Raw genomic sequence first — 20,192 nt, 5'->3', positions numbered from 1 at the left:
TAATTGTTCAACTAATTTCATTACTAATTTCTCTGCTAGGTTTGTGATTAACCTAGTTAGTTTATGGATCTTGACGTCAGATCCATATTGTATCCAAGAGTATATGTTTCACGATTGGATTGTTTCCCAATAGATTTTTTTAACAACTAAGATGATGGAAGCTTGGGTAAATATTTAGCGCACGGATTGAGAGGACAAGATCTAACTAGCTGTCTTGTATCAAAACAACACTCTCAAGTCAAGGATGGGTTGGAACTGGTGAAATATGAGACATAACACATGCTCGCCCATGTCAAGTGTTGATGCTTGCTGAGCAAACCCCCTTCTATAACAAAAACATTCCAAATCACAATGTCCAAGTTGTGGTAATCTGTTGATAAATCCAATACTTACATATACAGTGTTTTCCCTATTTGTGAACCTCGCGACTTCATGTTTGTCATGGTCTTGCTTTCTTAAATAGTAGTCCTCAAACCCACAGCCGCATGGTTTCTCTTCAACATATTTTACAGTCAAAACATTATTAAATGGCCAACATCTATATCAAATATGTGCATTATATATGCCAAATTATTGACAATCGTCTATCAAGATTTCTTCCTTTCAGGAGTTATGTGCGTAGAATGTGCTGTCATCTAGTTTAAATGTATATAAATCTCCCAAGCATTACCATCATGGAATAATTATGCGATAATGGCTAATATCATGCATTAATTGCATAGTAACAGCTCTTCACGATATGCACATTATGCATTCATGGCTGAGCTGGTGTAACTGTTATCGAGATCATAACTGGGGCTTTTTTTAGCAATCCTTAGCGGGTTAGGCCGATTAGAAAAACACCAAGGCCAACACTAAAGTCAGGGACTTTGGGATGGCCAATATTCTTCCCATTAGTTTGGTTTGTTAATCCCACTTCTATCGCATATTAATCACGGACCACATCGCCTTATAAAACCCGACCATAGTATTAAACTCGGAGAGTGCATTTTAATAGTCCCATATAGAAAATTGAAACGAAATTAAGTGTATAAATGTATCGGACGTCGGGATGCTTTGCCACCAGACTCAGTCGCGTGGGCTTGTAATCCGAGCGGGGGGTTATAAGATGGCTTGGACTTTTTTTTTTAGCTGCAGCGGATGAATCATACAATTCTAGTATGGTTACATCTAATAAGGTTAGAAAAAAATAAATTTCGGAGCACTCTAGATAGCTCCCCCTCTCCAACCTATAAGGTACCCCCAAGTGATTAGCCACATACAAAGCCACGCAGTCTGCATCTTTATTTGCCTCTCTGAAAACGTGCTTGATCTGGATGGCTTGGGCTTGTTTAACGAGATCAACTCCTTCGATTATCGGGTGGGTGTCGGTGCATTAAACAACACGACTTGAAAAAAAAAAAAAAAAAAAAGCTCGATAGGTCAGCCATCTTTTCCTTTTTTTTTGGGTCAAAAAAATAATATTTTTATCATTCAGATGACATGACTGATAATAGGAGAGGGATAGCCCTAAAAGGATGGAACTGCAATGGGCAGGTCACCTTTTTTGTTTTTTTGGCACAACGGCGGCTCACATACAACGGGTTTAAGTACAACCCATGAAATTAGAAAAAAATAGATAATGCAGTGGGGACGAGATAGACACATAGGTTCCCTAAATGAACTCTCTGTAGACATGGGAAGCTCAGTAGAAAGCACACTCACCCAGTAAGCTGGAGATGTTGTGGAGCAGGCACATCCCGCTGGCAGCGCACCCTTGAGACCCTGAATCCATTTGATCAATGTGGCCGAGTTTTCCTCTAGGATGATACGGTTCGCGACCAACACCCATCTCGCATAGGTGGATCCTTCCCATGCTGCTCTAAGCTCAGCTCAGACAACATATTGGTCGAAGATCTGCCGATCCCCAACTGCCACTACTCTCGCATCCTGGTCTCTGATAACAAACACAACGCCATTGCTGCTCTCTGCCCCACCGACGCTGCCGTCGAAGTTCATCTTGAGAAAGCCGGGGGGTGGGGGTTTTTAAGAGACGAGCACAACCCTGGACGCTATAAGAGCGAAATGGAAACCTCAGATTTTTTCCTCACTAACCCAAGGGATGACAACGCAGTAGTGCCAATGACCTCTATCACATGGAGGAGTGCTCTGTCCACCACTATCCTCGGATGAGCATCTTTGTCCTCAAAGACACAGGCATTCCTATTTAGCCAGTAGTGATAGGCTAGATAGGCAACCCTAATCCCTCGTTCCACAAGGTCGAGCCTCTATGAAGAAACCTCCAGGAAGGTTAGAAGCTCCTTAGCCCACGACCACCCCTATCACATGCTAGAAGAAGCCGAAACACACTCCAAGATCTGAACAGCTCGCCGACAGCCAAAAAGGACATGGAAGATAGAATCCTCCTCCGCCTCCTGGCAGGCCCAATAGCTTGGGAGGATGGGTACACCTCGCCGAGCTAGCACTCTTTTGGTGGGCAGTCAGCCCCAGGCTACCTTTGAGACGAACAAAGCTACTCTGGGGTGAATACGCAACCTCCATATCCAACTCCCATCAATCTGCTCTGCCGACAACCTCCTGATCAGCCCTAGAAGATCCTCTACCTTCACCTCTGGCATGCCTATACTGCTTCAAACCTGCCTGTCCGCGACCTCCCTTGCAGGGATCGGCATCACCAACACCTTCTTGGCTAACTGCTTACCAAACACCCGCCGTACAAGGTTCTCATCCCATCTCTTCTCTCCTGGTGTAAACATGTCACAGACTCTGCATCCCTCCATCCAGGTAGCTTCGAGCATGGTGGGCCATCTACATAGCGGCAGGTTCGCTAACCATCTGTCCCCCATGACGTCGATGGCTCGCCCATTCCCAATCTCTAGATAAAGGAGCTACGCTAGCCCACTCGGAAGATTGACGGGTCGGCTGGGTCCCCATACTTGGCCCTCATCATGGAGCCCTAAAGACTCGCCGGCTCTAAAAGAAATCTGATTGCCAGTCTGATGGCGAAGATCTCCCGTCGCTCTGACAGAGAGTGGATCCCCAACCCACCACTACGGGTCGACTGACATATCGTGTCCCATGCTAGTAGGCGAACGCCACCGCCACTCTCCTACTATCCCCAGATGAAGCTCCTGAACAAGCGCTCTAAGCACTGCAGCACTGCGATCGGCACCAAGGTGTTGGATAAGAGATAGATTGGAATCAAGTTGAGAACTAAACATACCACTATGATCTTGCCCATCATAGACGGGGCACTCGTCTGCTAACCCTCCAGTCTCCGCCCGATGTCATGCTCTAGGGAGGTGCAATCCCCTCTGCAAAGGCATCGGCCTGTGATCGGAACCCCAAGGTATCTCAAGGTACCCTCCTGCTCCCCGATGCCCAAGATTTCCATATTGACGGCCTTCACCCCAGGCTGAACCTTCGGGCTGAAGCAGATCATTGACTTCGCCAAATATTATGTTCTTCTATAATAAAAAATTTGAGGACTAACAGTATTCATCAAATATTGCAACAAAAATTGTAAATCAAGGTTTTTTCTTATGCAATATTATGTTCATCATTGGATATATAAATATATAAATATAAAAGAACTCAGACAAACAACTCATACTATTGCTTTTCATTCTAAAATTCAATTCATATCATGTTGATATCAGACGATATACAAACTTCTTTCAAATATTGAAAATTCTAAAGGCAGTATCCGTTATCAAAAAGTTTACACAGACATACGCCATGTCTTCTTTGAAATCAAATAAAGAATCATTTCCTGCTGAATAATGTCAATGGCCACCCACTTCTGTAAAAATTTTAGTACCTATTTGACACTGCATCTGCTCAATTAATCCACATCGTGCTTGATAACAATTTGCACCCGTCATCAGCTCATGTTTCACAATGATCAAGCAAAATGTAACACGAAATCTCCAATCAAAAAAGCACATTTTATCATATCTACCATAACAAACCTCACGATGATAAACTCTCTTAGACATAAAAACAGATACCAAATACGGCATTATATATATATATATATATATATACATATATATATACATATATATATATATATATATATATATATATATATATATATATATATATATATATATATACATATACATATACATATATATATATACATATACATACATATATATATATACATATACATACATATACATACATATACATATACATATATATACATACATATATATATACATATATATACATATATATATATATATATATATATACATATATATATACATATATATATATATATATATACATATACATATATATATACATATATACATATACATATATATACATATATATATATATATATATATATATATATATATATATACATATATATATACATATACATATATATATACATATATATATACATATACATATATATACATATATATATATATATACATATATATATATATATATATATCATCAAAGGCAAAGTTATGTCTCGCATATATTGACATTGCGATATACCATATAATGGCTGCCGTCGAGTGGATGTTTACTACAGGAATTTCTTCTGCCATACTTACAATCTCTCGACTGCGGTGCTCTTCAGGAGTGGGAAATCAGATACATTCTGCCGGTGAAGAAATCTTCCAAATTTATTCATGTACAACGATCATAGGAGTACAAATTTTAAGGACAAGTTGTATTAACTATGGTGCCTTAATTATAAGAACCTACAGTTGTTAATCAATTTGTGAGAACATGATGACTTGGACATCCATCCAAGCGTAACATAATGACATGGAGTATTGAGAATAACTTCCCATCAAGTTCTCTGATATATTGAATTTGAGTCTTGCATGCATGGCTTCCTGCTAGAAACATTACACGCTTTTTGAGGAGGCACTGCCATCAATCTCATCATTTCCAAATAGCTGATCCACGATCTACATGCTTCAAATATGCTCACCCCAAAAAATAGTAAGTGGTTTAATCTCAAATTCTGCAGCTTTTGAATGAAACAAGATGGCCTATGCGGCTATATCAAAGTTCTGAAAGAAAACCAGGCACCAGGTCACTGATTGATAAATTAACTGAGCATGGTTTGTATCACACACCGAACGAAGATTTGCAGAAGCAGATCAAGCAGCAGAACTCCAAGGGAACACGAGAACTCTTTTCAACTGCTCCTATTGTCATTTTGAACTTTAAGCTGGCTGCATGAATTTCCTGATATGATATATGTAAATTGCTCGATATTCCAATAGCTTATTCATTGCTTACATTGGTTTTAAAGTAACCAAACAGATGCTGACCACCGAACATGGCAAGGCTGAGCCAACGCTTTCTTGCAACCATCACTGGAATAACAAACTGAATTGATTTTACATGTTTTCATCATCATAACAAACAAAAAGAAAACTAAGATTTATTTCAATATTTGTCTCATCATGGTTTCTGAAAACAGAAAATGGATTGCCAACAACAAGGTGCGAGCATTGCGAGTCTTAAGATGGTCATTTCATAGAACATATCCAAGGAGAATGCAGTAGACCCGTCATGGCTGAGGTCATTAAAAGAGAGCTCATTTTACAAGAAATTAAGTACTAGTGGAAGGCCTTTTCTCAGTGGTGTAAGGGTAGTATTCTCTACCATTATCGATTCTTGTAGACCGATCCCCAATGTCCAGCACAGCAGAAGTGAAGGCCAGACAAGAACCTGCAGATATGGCTGTTTGAAAGCTCCTCCCTGCAGATTGAAGAGTGATCCATCCAAATTAGAAAAGATAGATATAATGAAGGCAATAGAACCTTCAATGGTCACATTAAATGCTAAAAAAAAGGGATCATGAAATGGGAGAACCACGAACAATAATAAGATAAACTATGCAAATATAGAAAATTAACTCATTTGTATTCAGAAAGAATAATGGAAAATAGACCAAGAGAATTCAGTTCATGTTTAGAGCAGTTCCATTTCAGAAATAGATCCTAGCCAAACGATAATATTGGCAAGTTTTTTCATAAGCAAAACCTACAAAATTATTCCAAACCTTTAATAATAAGAATAATGGCGGTGTCATTTGAGAATAAGATCCTTGCATTACAGAATCATGCAAGTTCTAACATTCCTAGATGCTTGTGAAGTCTCAAATGCCATACGACTATTGCTTCCATGCCTGCAAATAAAATTTTAACTGATCCACATTCCTTTCTACTCCCTTCGCCTAAATCATAGATACTATTGGCAGTCAAATCACCCATCAGATATAATGCTACTTCATGGAAATGCTCTATGGGGCCTCAATTTTTTGTATTCACAAAGCAACTATAATGCCAAATAGATATCATTACTCTTTAGGTATGGATTTTCACTTGAAGGCTGGAAAGAAAAAGTATTGCATAAATCCATAAGCCACTGAAAACTCAGTCCACAATCCAAACATCTCAAGGAGACAATTTGTCGGGTCTATACTTAGATAATGGTTTATTTTTTAGGGCCAATTTAGCATCGCTTTTATTTCTTCTTTTCTATTTTTAAAAGTAAAATCACAAAAAACAGAGACAGAAAACATGTTTGATACCATTAATTTTATTTTCTATTTTTTAAATCACTTTAATTATTTCAAGGAAAAATGAAAGTAATAAATCTTCCATTTTTGGTATAGAAGAAATTGTTACTTTTAGTGTTTTAAAAAATAAGAAACACATTTTTTTACCACAACCACCAACATCGCCTCCACCACCACTACATTGCCTCGACCACCACTGCCACTGTCATCGTCGCTGCTTTGCCACTGCCATTGTCGCCACCTCCGCGGTCAGTGCCTTCACCACTATTACCGCCGCAGCCACCACTATCTCCATTGCCGCCTCCACCACAACACTATTACCATCACAACGCCTCGACCACATCATTGTGCCCTTGACACCACCACTATTGCCTCCACTACCATTGCCGCCACCTCCATCACACTACCACCGTCATTGTTGCCAACTTTGCTATATTGCTGCTAGACATACCACCACCACCACCACTACCACTGCCACCTCCACTGCCTCCATTGTAACTACTACTGTTTCTACCACCATCGCGATTTTTGTTTTTGAAAAATAATTGACTACACCAAACATGTTTATATTTTTAAAAATTAAAAAAATAAATATAAATTTTATTTTCTATTTTTAAAAATAGAAAAATAAAAATGAAGCCAAATAACACCTCAATAACCGATAGTAATTTATTTTAAAACCTATTTTAAACAATAAAATAAAGCGCATGCATGAACACAAATATTTAGAGATGCAAAAAGCGATTGCCTATATGTTATTTTTATTTTATATGATCCAAACAAAAAATTAATTTGAAATTACAGATATTGGATTTCATAGAGCTTTATGCGCAAAAGGAAAATCTCTAAACTGTACCAAACTTAAACCTAAGGACCCTACGATTTCAGCCAACCTATAAAGATGCGAACACAATCAACTTAACAAAAGCTGTAGAAAGACGGAATATATTATCAGCAGACATTAGCCTAACAAACAAAAAGTATGCCATATATAAATGAATGTGTAAAAGTACGCTATACATAAATGAATGTGTACAACAATGCCACTGGCTCCCATCAACAAATTTATAGATGGAGAGAGATAGCCCTTCTTCAACTGTAAAATCCAAATACAACAAATTACATAAATTCGATCTTAAATGGAAAAAATCATCTCTCTCCTGGTCAAAGTTCAAGTCTTTCTAAAAACATGAAAACAAATATTCCAAACATTTTTAGAAAGAGCATGCATCATCTCCAGCTTCCACACTCCGGCCTTCTGGAAAAAGAAGCAGTGACACGATGTTATTCCTCAGCATCTCTAGTTTTTAGTGTTGTGTTTTTTAAAAGGCTGCTAATATACAATCACAGCTTGGGTGCAGCACTATATGATTTTTTCACATGGTTGATATCACATTGCTCTCCATAACAGCTAGCACTCTGGAGTCCTTACAAATATAATTTATTGAAACCATGTAGCTTCAAAACTTTTATATTACAGCAGGTCCTTTGTAGATGACCAGATATTCTACAGCATCAAATAATTCTAGATATCCATATACCAGCTGTAAGGGAGGAAGATAAACTTCGTGAAAGGCATTTTTTTCAGATTTCGACATTGACTTTCACTCCAAAATTAAGGGAGATGGAAAAATAAAAAAAAAGAAAGAAAGATAGTAATGATAAGAAAGAATATTAACAAAAATATATTTCCAAATTTAGTTGAGACAAAAAGGGAAAAGATGAGAGAAATTGTAAAATAATTGCGCGAAGAAAAAATTATACATTTTCCCTTTCAAATGCCTGATCTGCAATTGCAAGATCTGGACTTCTATAGAAAATTATTACAAAGTTCCCGAAATTACTCCTTAAAAACCCTAAATCAAATAAACAACAAAACCAGGCCTCTCCAAGCAGTTAAATCAAAAGTTTGATATAAACAAAAATCATTTCCTTTATTTCATGGTTTCTCAACTAGATAAAAGTTCAAGTCATCTATATGTGGCCTAGCTAACTAGTACTCTTAAATCTAAATATATAATTTGTTGCATTATAATGTTTTCTGTTTAGAAGCTTCTACAATACGCAATATGAAGGAAAAGGGCTCTAGAAAGACAAAAGGTGTATGACAAAAACATGTTTACTCTCCACAAATTTGTATTTTCACACATTCCATTCTAAGTAAATATTATAAATATCTTAGAAGGTTCAGCTTTTTTTGGCTTATAGATATATTTTATTGTTGCCATTTGTTAGATTGAATTGACTTTCATACAACATTGTGGTAAATTAAGAGGACTTCCCAATAGTACAGTAGACCTGTCAAAGGTATGAGAACACATTAGTCTTCCTAAATTGGTCTTTAGCTTTTATTTTGTTTAGAAGCATTCACATGCATATATAATATGTACCCATGCGCACGGACAAATAAATATGTATATGTACATACATACATAGACAAATGCATATATACATTTGCCAAAAATTGGATGGTTATAAGGTATGAAATAATTTAACTTGGAAAAATCAGGTCACACTGAAAAAAAAATGTAAAGATATACTGAATTGCTAAATTAGTGACCTCAGAAAGGTCTCTTAGTCACAGCCCTAGAACCAAGATCCAGGCTCCCGAAAATAAGACAAGCTTGGAAGGTCGGCATTCCTTGATATTTGAGCTAGGACAATAATGACTTGCATTATTATCACTACCATGGTTTACAACAAGTTACAATATCTCCTGAGGTGTTTTTAATTGCTAACAAGTACCTATACAATACATCCCACATATTCCTTAAAGCATGCCAAAAGTAGCTTTATCGAGAATAGGACAAACTTTCAGTTAAAATGCATGAAGCACTGAACGAAAGATGTTAATGAGATTGAATACTAAGTTGCTTGTGTGTTTGGGTTATAGGATAGGTTATCACCTTGGTTCTCCCTGGGTTGGTTGATAACTATGATTACTTCCAGAAGGTAGCATTGATTAATAAAGTAAGGTCCATTCTTTATTCACAATAATTGTTAGACCTCTCTAGTCCATTTTTATGGAGTTAGTTACAGAGAGTGCATTTATATGCCTTGTCAGCAATTAAAGGAGTAGTTTGTTTGCTAGAGAGAAAGATATACAGAGAGGATATGTCAAATACATGACATGATCATTCTACAAACCAAATAGCAATTACTCTCGAACCCTAGGTTTATCAACTTCATTTTATCAAAAGCTATATCATTACTTTAGTAATCCTTTGGTTCATTATAAAATAAGGGCCAGAAAATATTTTCAAAAAAATATTAGTGCCAATTCTATTATAACTTCCTTCCAATAGAATTCCATCCATAATTGGTCTTTGAACCTCCATTCTGATTTATAACTATGTTGTTTCTAGGTGGATAACTCATTACTTCGAGTCCCTCCCTTTAATCACATATGTCATCTCCACCCCATGCCAACTTCATAACGATCAAAGATGGCGCCTAAATTCAAAAGCCTAAATATCGTGTTGTCATAATAGTAGCTCTTTTCTGGAAAACAATAATTTTGAATTTTCTCGAAAAGTTTTTAAGGAAGACCTCTCACGGCACACAATTTCCTAGAAATAGTCTTATAGCATAAGAAGAACATAAAGCAATGAACGTTAAATCTATCCAAATGGCATTTACCTCCCAAAATCATGTAAATTGGAAAATGGATTGGTGGAGAAAAATAAACATACAAATGTTGATAGTCAAGAAGACCAGTAGCTATGAACTTAACCACTCTGAGTTATATACAATGCCTCCTTTATAAAAAATAATTACTTCATCTATCATGTATCTCTCAGTGAAAGAAATTTACTTTATGTAAAGCACTTGCATCGTGGAGATATGAATGTTGAGAAGGATGCCTGGTAAAATAGAGAATGATAGAAATGCATACAATGGAACAAGTCAAGAATTATCCAACATGGATTCGAGTATGTTCACCACATTACAAAATGAACACAAGAAGACAATGAGAAATGAGTGGCGAATGGGCCACAGAAAAAGAAAAAAAAAAGATTAGGAATTGAAATTTTCACTAATAATGACATGACAATGGTGGGAACAGTTCAGAAGAGCTTGTTTTCTTCCTTATGTTAGTTCAACCATTTTCATTGTTGATGATGTGTTTTCCTTTCAATACAATCATAGAGTATTATCATCCCAATAAATACTCGGTGATATGTTAAACATATATAAGGTAACTCCAGATAGGTTCATGAACTACTGGCCATAAAGCTATGGTTATATGTGATGAAGACCATATGAGGCCTTAATAAGAAAATAAGGTTCAGTTAGATGGAAAGATTTCATCAGCGGGAAAGACACGAGCAGTTCTAGGAAGGTTTGAATGGTTAGCTGTTATCGAGATCTAGTCATTGATAGGAACAATAGTCACAGACTCGATAACACCAAACAAATAGGAGAAAAACTGTTATTTGTAATTATTGATTATGGTTCTTAATACAGAGAACTGCAAATGTCAGTACACCTAAATCTAAAGAGTGTTATATTAAAAGCTTGTGATATATAAATTGCAAGCACAGTGTATGCCGAGTATTTTAACAGTTTGCGTTGTGATAACAAATTAATGCTTTGTGAATCAAATTTGTCATGAAACTTACAAAAACTAGCAACACTCAAAACAGTTCGGAGAGGCCGACAACTAATTTACTTCTGTGTTATTCATGAGAATGAACACATCAACATAAAGATTAAAAAATATGAATCTTGCATCCTCTTTAGCAAACTTATTGATAGGGAGGAAAAACAGTACATTTGGTATTATTTTAAACAAACTTATTGATAAGATAGAAGTTCATGATTCAAAACTGAGTAGCATAGCTAAATATATAACTATACACTAACAGGCTAATTTATGCAGAACCATGCCATGACTATCATAAATTAACAAGTTGTGGCCTGATATTAATTAGCTTACATAATACTCCATGGAAGCAGCCACCAGCATCCTAAACTGAAAACATAAAAGGAAGAAGTACATGCTACACAAATGGGTCATGTGAATGATGCACAAGCATTAGATATTCAGGACGAAGTGGACTAACAGAGTGTCCTACAAGCACTAGGAAAACTAGTCAGATATTGTATGAAAATCTAGCTCAATCTCATCCAACATGTTGCACCTTAAGCGAGAAACGCAAGCTAGTGCAAAACCAAACAACTTGTATTTTTACTAGATGCAGAAGAAGACTAACATAATTTGTCTCTATGGACTTTGGAATGGGTCATAAAGACACAAGAATAACTTAATATAGCTGGGTTCATTGACAATGAAACAGAGTAACATAGTAGCTACTAAGTTTCTTGAAGATATGAAGTCCCCTTTTTCCCCCGACTGAAACAGAGTGGTCCTCAAGTTTGAAATTAATCTACAGAAGCAGCCAAGATTTATGACAAGGTGGGACAAACATACGGATGAGAGAAAAAAAGTTGATATATGATAGAGTACGATTTTGGAGTGTATAAGTTTGATTAATGAAGGTGAAGCACTGTGATAACAAGAATAATCTCAGCATTGACAAATCAATGTGGAATCAATCTTATAGATCCTCCTGCAAAGCTATTGGTAACAAGTGATTAAAAAATGCTAACAGTGAGAACAAGAATCTAAGAAAATTAACACCGGGCATAGTAAAGCAATTGATAAAGAAAAGTCATGAGTGACCAAATTATTATATTATGAACACAAAAATGTCTATCATGGGACCATAACTAGAAAAGAAACAGCTCCACCTTTTGGAAAGGTTTGATGGTTCTCGACGACAATAGGAACATATCCAAGTTCAGTTCTAAGCCGACACTTTTTAACTTGTCATAGATGCATAGGTTGTCGATCCTCTATAAAAGACATCTTTGTGTACCTTATTTGTAGGCGATGATGAACAGAAAGATGGGTAGAAATTTAAAATTAGTTCATCAAAAGCAAGAAACACTATTTCTTGTGGGATATATACAAGCAAAGAATGCACTAAAGATGATACAATAAGATTTTTTTCACTAAAAAGGCCATTTTTCACTATGTTGGTTACATCACTAAAAAAGGCTGGAATATAGATGCGGATGTTTCAGCTAGGACAAAGTCCAAGTAAATGGAGTGGCTTATCTTCCTATAAAGTGTTTTGTAACAACTGAATATCATAGAGAACTAAGGCACATTGAAACAAGTTTGTTGTAGTATGGATCTATATGTCTATGCTGTGGAGACAAAAACACATAATTAGCTTGGCAAAGACAAGAAAGGTAAAATGGATTTTCGGTTACAGTAGGAAGCCTAGAATTAGATTTAAGTATGTTGAAATATTTGGGTTTTACAAGTAGAAGATAATGAGTAGTCATTTGATATTATTTGGTCATATGCACCATAGGCGAAAGATGGTAATGATGAAAATGCACCAAATATCAAGATTTCATGTCGAAGGTTTGCAAAAAAGACAGAAAAGGGGAAACATACAACTTGGATAGAAGAGATAAAAAAGGAACTTGATGTCATTTTCATTTCACAAGTTTGGGCCTAAAAATCAAGGTCTATAAAACCGGTATTGAGAACCGTACTAGTACTTTACCAGTTTGGTACAATATAGTCAGTATGGTACAGTATGCACCTTTTATCAAGATAGGCTTCCAACATTTCTTATTACTCCTAGCCACAATCCCTCCCAAGGCAGGGTGGTACAGGATGGTTCCACTCCAATATGGACCGGTTCAGCTCATATATAAACCGAACCTCAATACTGTAACAATATTTTATCGATATAGTACGGCATTATCGGGTATAGGACGGTACGACAAACCTTGATAAAAACCATTGCCAAAGTGATGTTTCTAATTTATGCGATGGCTAATTTCCTAGAAATTTATGAACACTTAGGGAAGAATATATGAAAAGAAGAAGAACAAAAATATATTTATAAGAATTGAAAGCATATTTTAACATAGTAAACAGTCTCTCTTACAATCAGTCACTATTACATCTTGTAACTGGCTATCTAATATATTTCTTGGTTGAGGGTTGAAAACCTGTATCTCCTTGCAAAATCCAGCATCACAAGTTTGAATTAATTTATCAACATTAATAACTTGTCAGAACAAAAACTGAGAAGCCAGGAATATGAAAAGTGACATTGATTTTCTAAAATACTTGGAAAAAGTGACATTAATTTTTAGAATACTTCTGATTGGGAAACAAAACTAAGGAGTAAACAAGGTGAAAGTGGTGATTCAATGCAGAGATGAAGGATCACACAAGCATTACCAAAGTGGGTAAAAAAATGAAGATTTCCATAGTAAGAAAAACATACATATCATGATGGGTTGGCTTTTGTGATTTCCCAACTCTAATACCTTGATTTAGGATCCAAATTTCTAATAGCAACTGGTTCACATGCTTAAACATGTAAGTAAAAGAACATAAGAATCATTATCAACTATATATGATAGGATTGTAAATTAGTTTTAGATAGAAGTCAACATAATGAACTCAATTGATTACCAAAGTATATGATGTCACGTGCCCTTCTTATCATAAATCCCTTCTCAGTAACCACTTTCTGACAATTAGAGTACTATTCCTCTATGAGAAACGCAAGTTTAAAATTCATATTGTAATAAAATTAATAGGCTAAAACTGCAATACCTTTAAGCCCATAAACAGATGCTCCGGCAACAAAAGCACCGACTGCACCATTAATAAAATCCCTCTTCATCCTTTGCTTCTGCACCAACTGCTCCACACCAATGTAGAGCCCTCCAATGGCAGCAAAAGTGAGCCCGTAGTTACCACACATCTTCAGCGTTCTAATTAACCCGGGGAGCGCTACGTGCCTCTCTACACGAGGCACGTCATGCCATGTAGCAACGATTGTACCCCAGAGCGCACCGGCAGCTAAACCCGTCGTCGCTCCCTTGACCGTCTTCATCACCGGTGAATCCTCGTCCTCGATGTAAAGCTCTGATTGATCCATCCTTGTGCTTCTAGCCATTGAATAGATAAATAAATCCTAAAATTAGGTTAACCGATCTAAAGATTTCAAGAAATATGAGCCACCATACCTATATCAAATCAAGTCGCAGGGGAAAATTTAGGATCATTCAAGAAGAAAGGAAAACCCTAGAATTCTAAGATCACGATTACGATCAAGATTCGAATTTTGACGGATTGTTTAACAATAGGTCAAGAATGCAAGCGATCCGTGACACTATTTCCAATCGAAATTAAAGAAAAAGCGAAATAAACAGATCTAGACAAAAAAACCGAAGCCCTAAATTAATTCAAAAAACAAGTTACTTGTTCCTCTGATTAAATGAGATTGTAAACGCGAACGAATTAGGGATAATATAACAATCATTCAAATGAAATAATAAATAAACGGAAGAAAAGACTTTGATACCTAAAGAGGCGGAAATGCTCCTTGGGTTGCACGCGCAGTGGTGATCTCGCTCTCCGCTATTATTCCTCGCGTCCCCCGCGAGCTTCCTAAACCGAAAGGGGGGAACGGAATTTACCAAAATGCCCCGATCGTTTTGATCTTGATCAGACGGCTGATGGGAGTGGAGGGCCACTTAATCTTCTCAACTTCTACAACCATCTGATTAAAATCGGGGCCACGGATTGTTGGTTCTGCATGATTGGGTCCTGGGCCTTTCTCAAGCCCATTAAGGTTTACTGAGAGCCTGGTGTGGCATGTGAGCCCATAGGCCCGTTAGACTGATGGCCCATCTAAGAATATCTTTCCCGAGAACAATGGAATATTCTTAGTTCTTGAGAAAATGAGCATTGAGCAGCACCTATTTGATTTGCATGGCTCAAGCATTTGAGGGAGAATATAGCCAAAATTCGCACCCTAAACTTTCTTAGGGAGGATGGTTGCAACTATTGAGCTATAGTGCAGATTATGAGGTCCAACTTAATATTTCTTCGACAAGTATACATAAATTTCTAGAAGATATCTGATCTTTCTATTCCCTTGCCAAGAGAACGACATGATTGGAAAATGTATGTTTTTCGGAGGGTAACGCCAATAGCAGGTTCTATACTCACATAAAAATTTGTATATGCAAACCATAAGATAGTCTTCTCGGCATCCACTTTGGTCCACGCTAATATCTAGTTTTTATTCGAGAGGATGGTTTGGAATAAAGATCATAGCAGAAGTCTTAAAATTAATCAAGTTTAATACAAATATCATAATCTTTCATGGATTGCCGGTGTTGCCATTGGGAACCGGCCTCAGGCATTGAGTTGATGGGGGTCATTGGAGATCTTGGATTGATTGTTGTCCGGATCAAAAAGATCAGATAGGATTATTACACGCCTCTACGGTAATATTCTGATGTCCACTGCGCTCGATTAGTGGTGATCTTGACATCAAGTACCCACGAGTTGGCGTCGGACGACAAAGGAACAGCTTCGAGTGACGCTCGAATGTTGGCTTCGACTTGAAACAGTAAAAACAAAAAAGTCCACCCACCGAGCATGTCCGGCAGAGACCTTCTGATGCCTAAGTTAGGAGGGGGCCTAAGAGAGGCAGAGAGACAACACAAGAGACTTGAAAGAAAACTTATGTGGAGGGCCCCCGAGAATGCGACGTATAGGGCGAGGATCGAAGCTCGTCGCCGAATAGTTTGGGGCCATACAGTGATTGATAAGGTAACAAATCGCGTATCTTGCCTATACTTTTAGGTCATGAGATTTGCATAGGCATTGCGTTTGTTAGGAAATAGTCAACGACCATGACCAAATTATTACCAACTGCGGAGAAAGTTTGAAATATAGAAGACTCGCGGTGCACCTTTTGGGTAGACCATATGGCAAGCTTTAAATGGTTAGCCCACGACTAGGTGGTGAGCTTTTATTGGTCGACTCGTCTTGTTAGTAGAAGTCGATTTTGAGGTATATCAATTGGTATTACCAGTAACTAGGTAGGGTGGGTAGTTTCAAAGTGATGTATTCCTGATAGAGAAATCAAGCTCCACGCGCTAGCTAAAAGTAACCATCCATTACTTAATGAAGCGGTGGCCTGTTAAGTCAAATTAGCTGGACCGGCTAATATATTTGATTTTTCATTTATAACCACATTGAACCATTGGGTGATAACTTGAGCAATAACAATGGAATGATGAATGAAGTTGGGCCTGAGGCAAGAGTAAAACTATAAGATAGTAGCCTGATCAAATCTAGCTTGACATGGTAAGCAGCGCCTGATTATTTTAATGTGAGTGAAATGGGACTCATTCCAGTATCACACCCCACTAGTTAGCAATTAGAGATCCTTTAGGTTTGAGTCTTCAATGGTACATTCAGAGTATTTGAATTTAGCTGATTATAATGCGGAAGGGTTTCCTTTCCATTATCTGAATATATATATATATATATATATATATATATATATATATATATATATATAAAAGAATCTGAATGCTTAGTCCTCATTGTGTAATTAATTAATGATTAGTAAATAATTATGAACTTGTAAACCTATTTCTATCAGACTAACTTTGGGTTTGCATAAATGCTATGTTTGGAAAATGACTGGATGAAAAATTATTAATTTGCACCAAGAAGCTAAAATTCAAAGTCTCGGATATTACTTTTCCTCTCTAAGGTCATGTAGGAGAGCTGTAGATATTTTCATTTTCTCATAATAAGTTCGGAGACTAGTTCTAGATATATGAGATTTCTGTGAGGAATGGTATGGGTGGCACTTCCCTTGTTTGTCTTCCTTGAATGAAACCCTAACTATTTGAGATGTATTTTATTTAGTGGGTGGATGAGAGACTGAGAGTATTTGATCCCAGCAATCAGCCAATGGACAAAAACTCGCATAACGTGTTCAAGTAGTAGAGTTGTAGTTTGCATTTTCATCTATCATATTTAATATGTGGACGATTAGAATTCTATGAAATTCAAATATGATTTCTTAACGAATACTCTTTAGACATGGTCATGAGAAACTCTCTGACTTTTCCAAGACTAACAAGTTCATCAAAATTGCACGACACCAGCATGGTGAAGGGTTCTTGTTTGACTTTGAAATAAAAAAACGGCATACTTATCTCCACCTTTAAAGAGCTTCCACACTTTCCTGGCATCAATATGTTCTCCCTATTTTGTTCTTTATAACAAGGATTTTTTGCATGGATACCCTTCTACATATCAGATTTTGTATGAATACTCTTCCAAAATTGATATTTGCATGTATATCCTCGTAAAACTCTGTTATTGTACAAATACCTCTAATATAATGCTTGTTCTAATGGTGTTAAAAAAATCATATGTATATTAATTAAAAATAAAATTAAAATTTAAAATGACATTATTATGCTTACTTTTTTTTCTTCCCCGCTTCTCGCCCCGCGCCCCGCGCCCCGCGTATCGAGATCGCGATCGTGGGATCGCAGGCGCCCGCGAGCGATGCGATTGTGAGATCGCGATCGCGAGATCGTGGGCGAACCGATCGCGATCGTAGGCGTTCGCCAGTGGGCCATGGCGAGCGAGATCGGCCTGAGATCGTGATGCAGTTGGCTCGCGACCTCTTTCCTCCTTCCTCCCTGTTCTATAATCCAACAGATGATAAACAAAAATTCTTTTCACTTCTAAATCTGTCCTCTCCAAAAGTTAGTCGTGAATGCAATCATCTTTCAAATCTTCCAAATTTCTCCTATCCGTTGATCATAAAAAAGATATTTCAATATCATCTTGCCCTTTGTTCCCTTTCGTAGATTTATACTATTTTTCTTCTATTAATCTAAACCAAAAAAATCATTAGAAGTGTTAGAAGAGCAATAATGATTGTTGTAGCTGATTTTATTTCATTCCTATTTTTCGCTGTGAATCTATATTAAAGCTCTATATTTTGGTTTCTAACTACATACCATATACTTTATTTGAGGATAAGAAAGGCAAAGTATCACCTATTTTTGATTGCTAAAACATAGTATGGCTATGTATTATTCCTTCTTTTTTTTTTATTTTGTTAGGATAGGTTTGGTTGATAAGCACTCTCTCTTACAATTTATATTGTGCATATTTTTTTATGCAATGTACATGTTTTTAAATGGAGCTACAACTAGTCAAATTGAAGGTGAAATTTAGAGCATATTTTAAGAAGGTTAAGAATTCTATAAGACTTAAGTATTACTTTGGAAGACAAAAGAGTTGGCTAGTTGATGTCGACTGTTATTGCTACAAGGACGTATATGATGATATAGTATATACCTTCAATTTAAAGCTTGAAAAGATTATAAAGATTTGGTCTGTGATTAGACATTTAATGCCTAAGTCTTACATGATATTAGACAGATCAGAAATTGATGAGTTTGTTTGAGGAGTATAAGGATTTAAAAGAGTGCTTCATATTTGTCACAAAAGAGGCCAATATTATACAACTTTCTTAATCAACACTAGGCAGCCAAGATCAAATTGAAACATGTAGAAGCACTGCAACTGCAATTAAGAGATTCGAGTGGATGAAGTAAGAGAAAACTAAAGGCACAACGAAAGTGAGCATCTAGCTATAATAGGCATTAAAACCTTAGCTACTGTTATTGAAAATAATGACTTTGTTGGGATAAATGATGAAACTTTATTTCAAGAGGAGCAGAAAACAGCTACTAAAATTTATGGTTCTGAGAGTAGCTATCACAGTTTTGTAATAGTAATTCTGATGATGATGATGAAAATATCATAGAGTACGAGGGAGAGACATATGAGATGGACATTGAGGATTCTAACATGGCCGTAGGGACAAAATATATAAGTCGAGAATAGTTCAAGGTGGCACTAAGTCAGTATGCTATATTGAATGAATTTGCCGTAAGAGTTCTCAAAAGTGAGCCTCGTAGAATGACAGTGAGTTGCAAAAATGAAGCTTGTAATTGGAGGGTTCATGCTTCACTATTATGTGATGGTCATACATTTCAAGTATTATGGTTGAAATATGTTAGCTTTTAATTACAGGGCTTAATGAAAAATATTGCATGCATTAATATATTGTTCTGTTTGTATGTGCAGGTCAAAAAAATTGAAGGAACCTCATACATGCTCATCTATAAACAAATGTGGCAACAAGATGGCCACACAATTTTGGATATATGATAGAATCATTGGTTGGCTACGAAAAGAGGGTGACCTATCGTCTATTGAGTTAAGAAGGAGATTGTTGCAATTCCATCATCTTGAGTTTTCATACCATAGAGTTTGGCGAGGAAAGGAGCTTGCCATGTCCATGATTCATGGTAATTGGGCAGATTCTTTTGAGAGAATGGAGGATTTCAAGGAGGAGCTTTTGAGAAGAAATCCGAGTAGTGTAGTAAAGCTAAAGTTAGATGTGGTTGGTGACAAGCATTACTTCTACCACTTTTTTATTTGTCTACGAGCTTGCAGTACAGGCTTTCTAGCTGGTTGTAGGCATTTCATAAGCCTTGATGGTTGCCACTTAAAGGAAAAGTTCAGGGGGTGTGATAATGGCTGCTACATCACTTGATGGAAATAATGGTTTGTTTTCAGTTGCTTTCGGTATTGCAGAATTTGAAAATAGTGATAGCTGTGTTTTTGGAGGCACTTAAAGAATCAATTCAAGCTCCAGAAGGTCTAGTAATTGTA

General features: G+C 36.7%; 1 protein-coding gene across 3 annotated transcripts; it reads right to left on the bottom strand.

The window, feature by feature from the left end:
* Nucleotides 1-5,402: 5,402 nt before the first annotated feature.
* On the bottom strand, nucleotides 5,403-15,085 carry LOC103714947 (outer envelope pore protein 16-3, chloroplastic/mitochondrial). Of its 3 annotated transcripts, none has more exons than XM_008802428.4 (3): nucleotides 14,980-15,085; nucleotides 14,226-14,563; nucleotides 5,403-5,748 (listed from the first exon to the last, which is right to left on the bottom strand). In XM_008802428.4, exons 2-3 carry the CDS (start codon nucleotides 14,551-14,553, stop codon nucleotides 5,600-5,602), a joined length of 477 nt encoding a protein of 158 aa, XP_008800650.1. In that variant the 5' UTR covers nucleotides 14,554-14,563; nucleotides 14,980-15,085; the 3' UTR covers nucleotides 5,403-5,599. The 3 variants fall into 3 exon arrangements, with proteins under 3 accessions (XP_008800650.1, XP_008800651.1, XP_026663442.1); XM_008802429.4 differs by having other exon boundaries at nucleotides 14,226-14,560; nucleotides 14,980-15,082; XM_026807641.2 differs by lacking the exon at nucleotides 14,980-15,085 and having other exon boundaries at nucleotides 14,226-14,581.
* Nucleotides 15,086-20,192: the final 5,107 nt, after the last annotated feature.

The sequence above is a fragment of the Phoenix dactylifera genome, unplaced genomic scaffold (assembly GCF_009389715.1).
Source record: "Phoenix dactylifera cultivar Barhee BC4 unplaced genomic scaffold, palm_55x_up_171113_PBpolish2nd_filt_p 000064F, whole genome shotgun sequence".
Classification (NCBI taxonomy): domain Eukaryota; kingdom Viridiplantae; phylum Streptophyta; class Magnoliopsida; order Arecales; family Arecaceae; genus Phoenix; species Phoenix dactylifera.
This window is presented reverse-complemented; position numbering and strand designations above follow the sequence as displayed.

What these genes read in the sequence shown, in the direction of transcription:
- LOC103714947 (XM_026807641.2), bottom strand. Translation starts at nt 14,571, where the DNA reads ATGGCTAGAAGCACAAGGATGGATCAATCAGAGCTTTACATCGAGGAC. An exon ending in ATCTGTTTATGGGCTTAAAG is followed by an intron (nt 5,749 to 14,225) that starts GTATTGCAGTTT and finishes TTCAATCTGCAG; the next exon opens with GGAGGAGCTTTCAAACAGCC.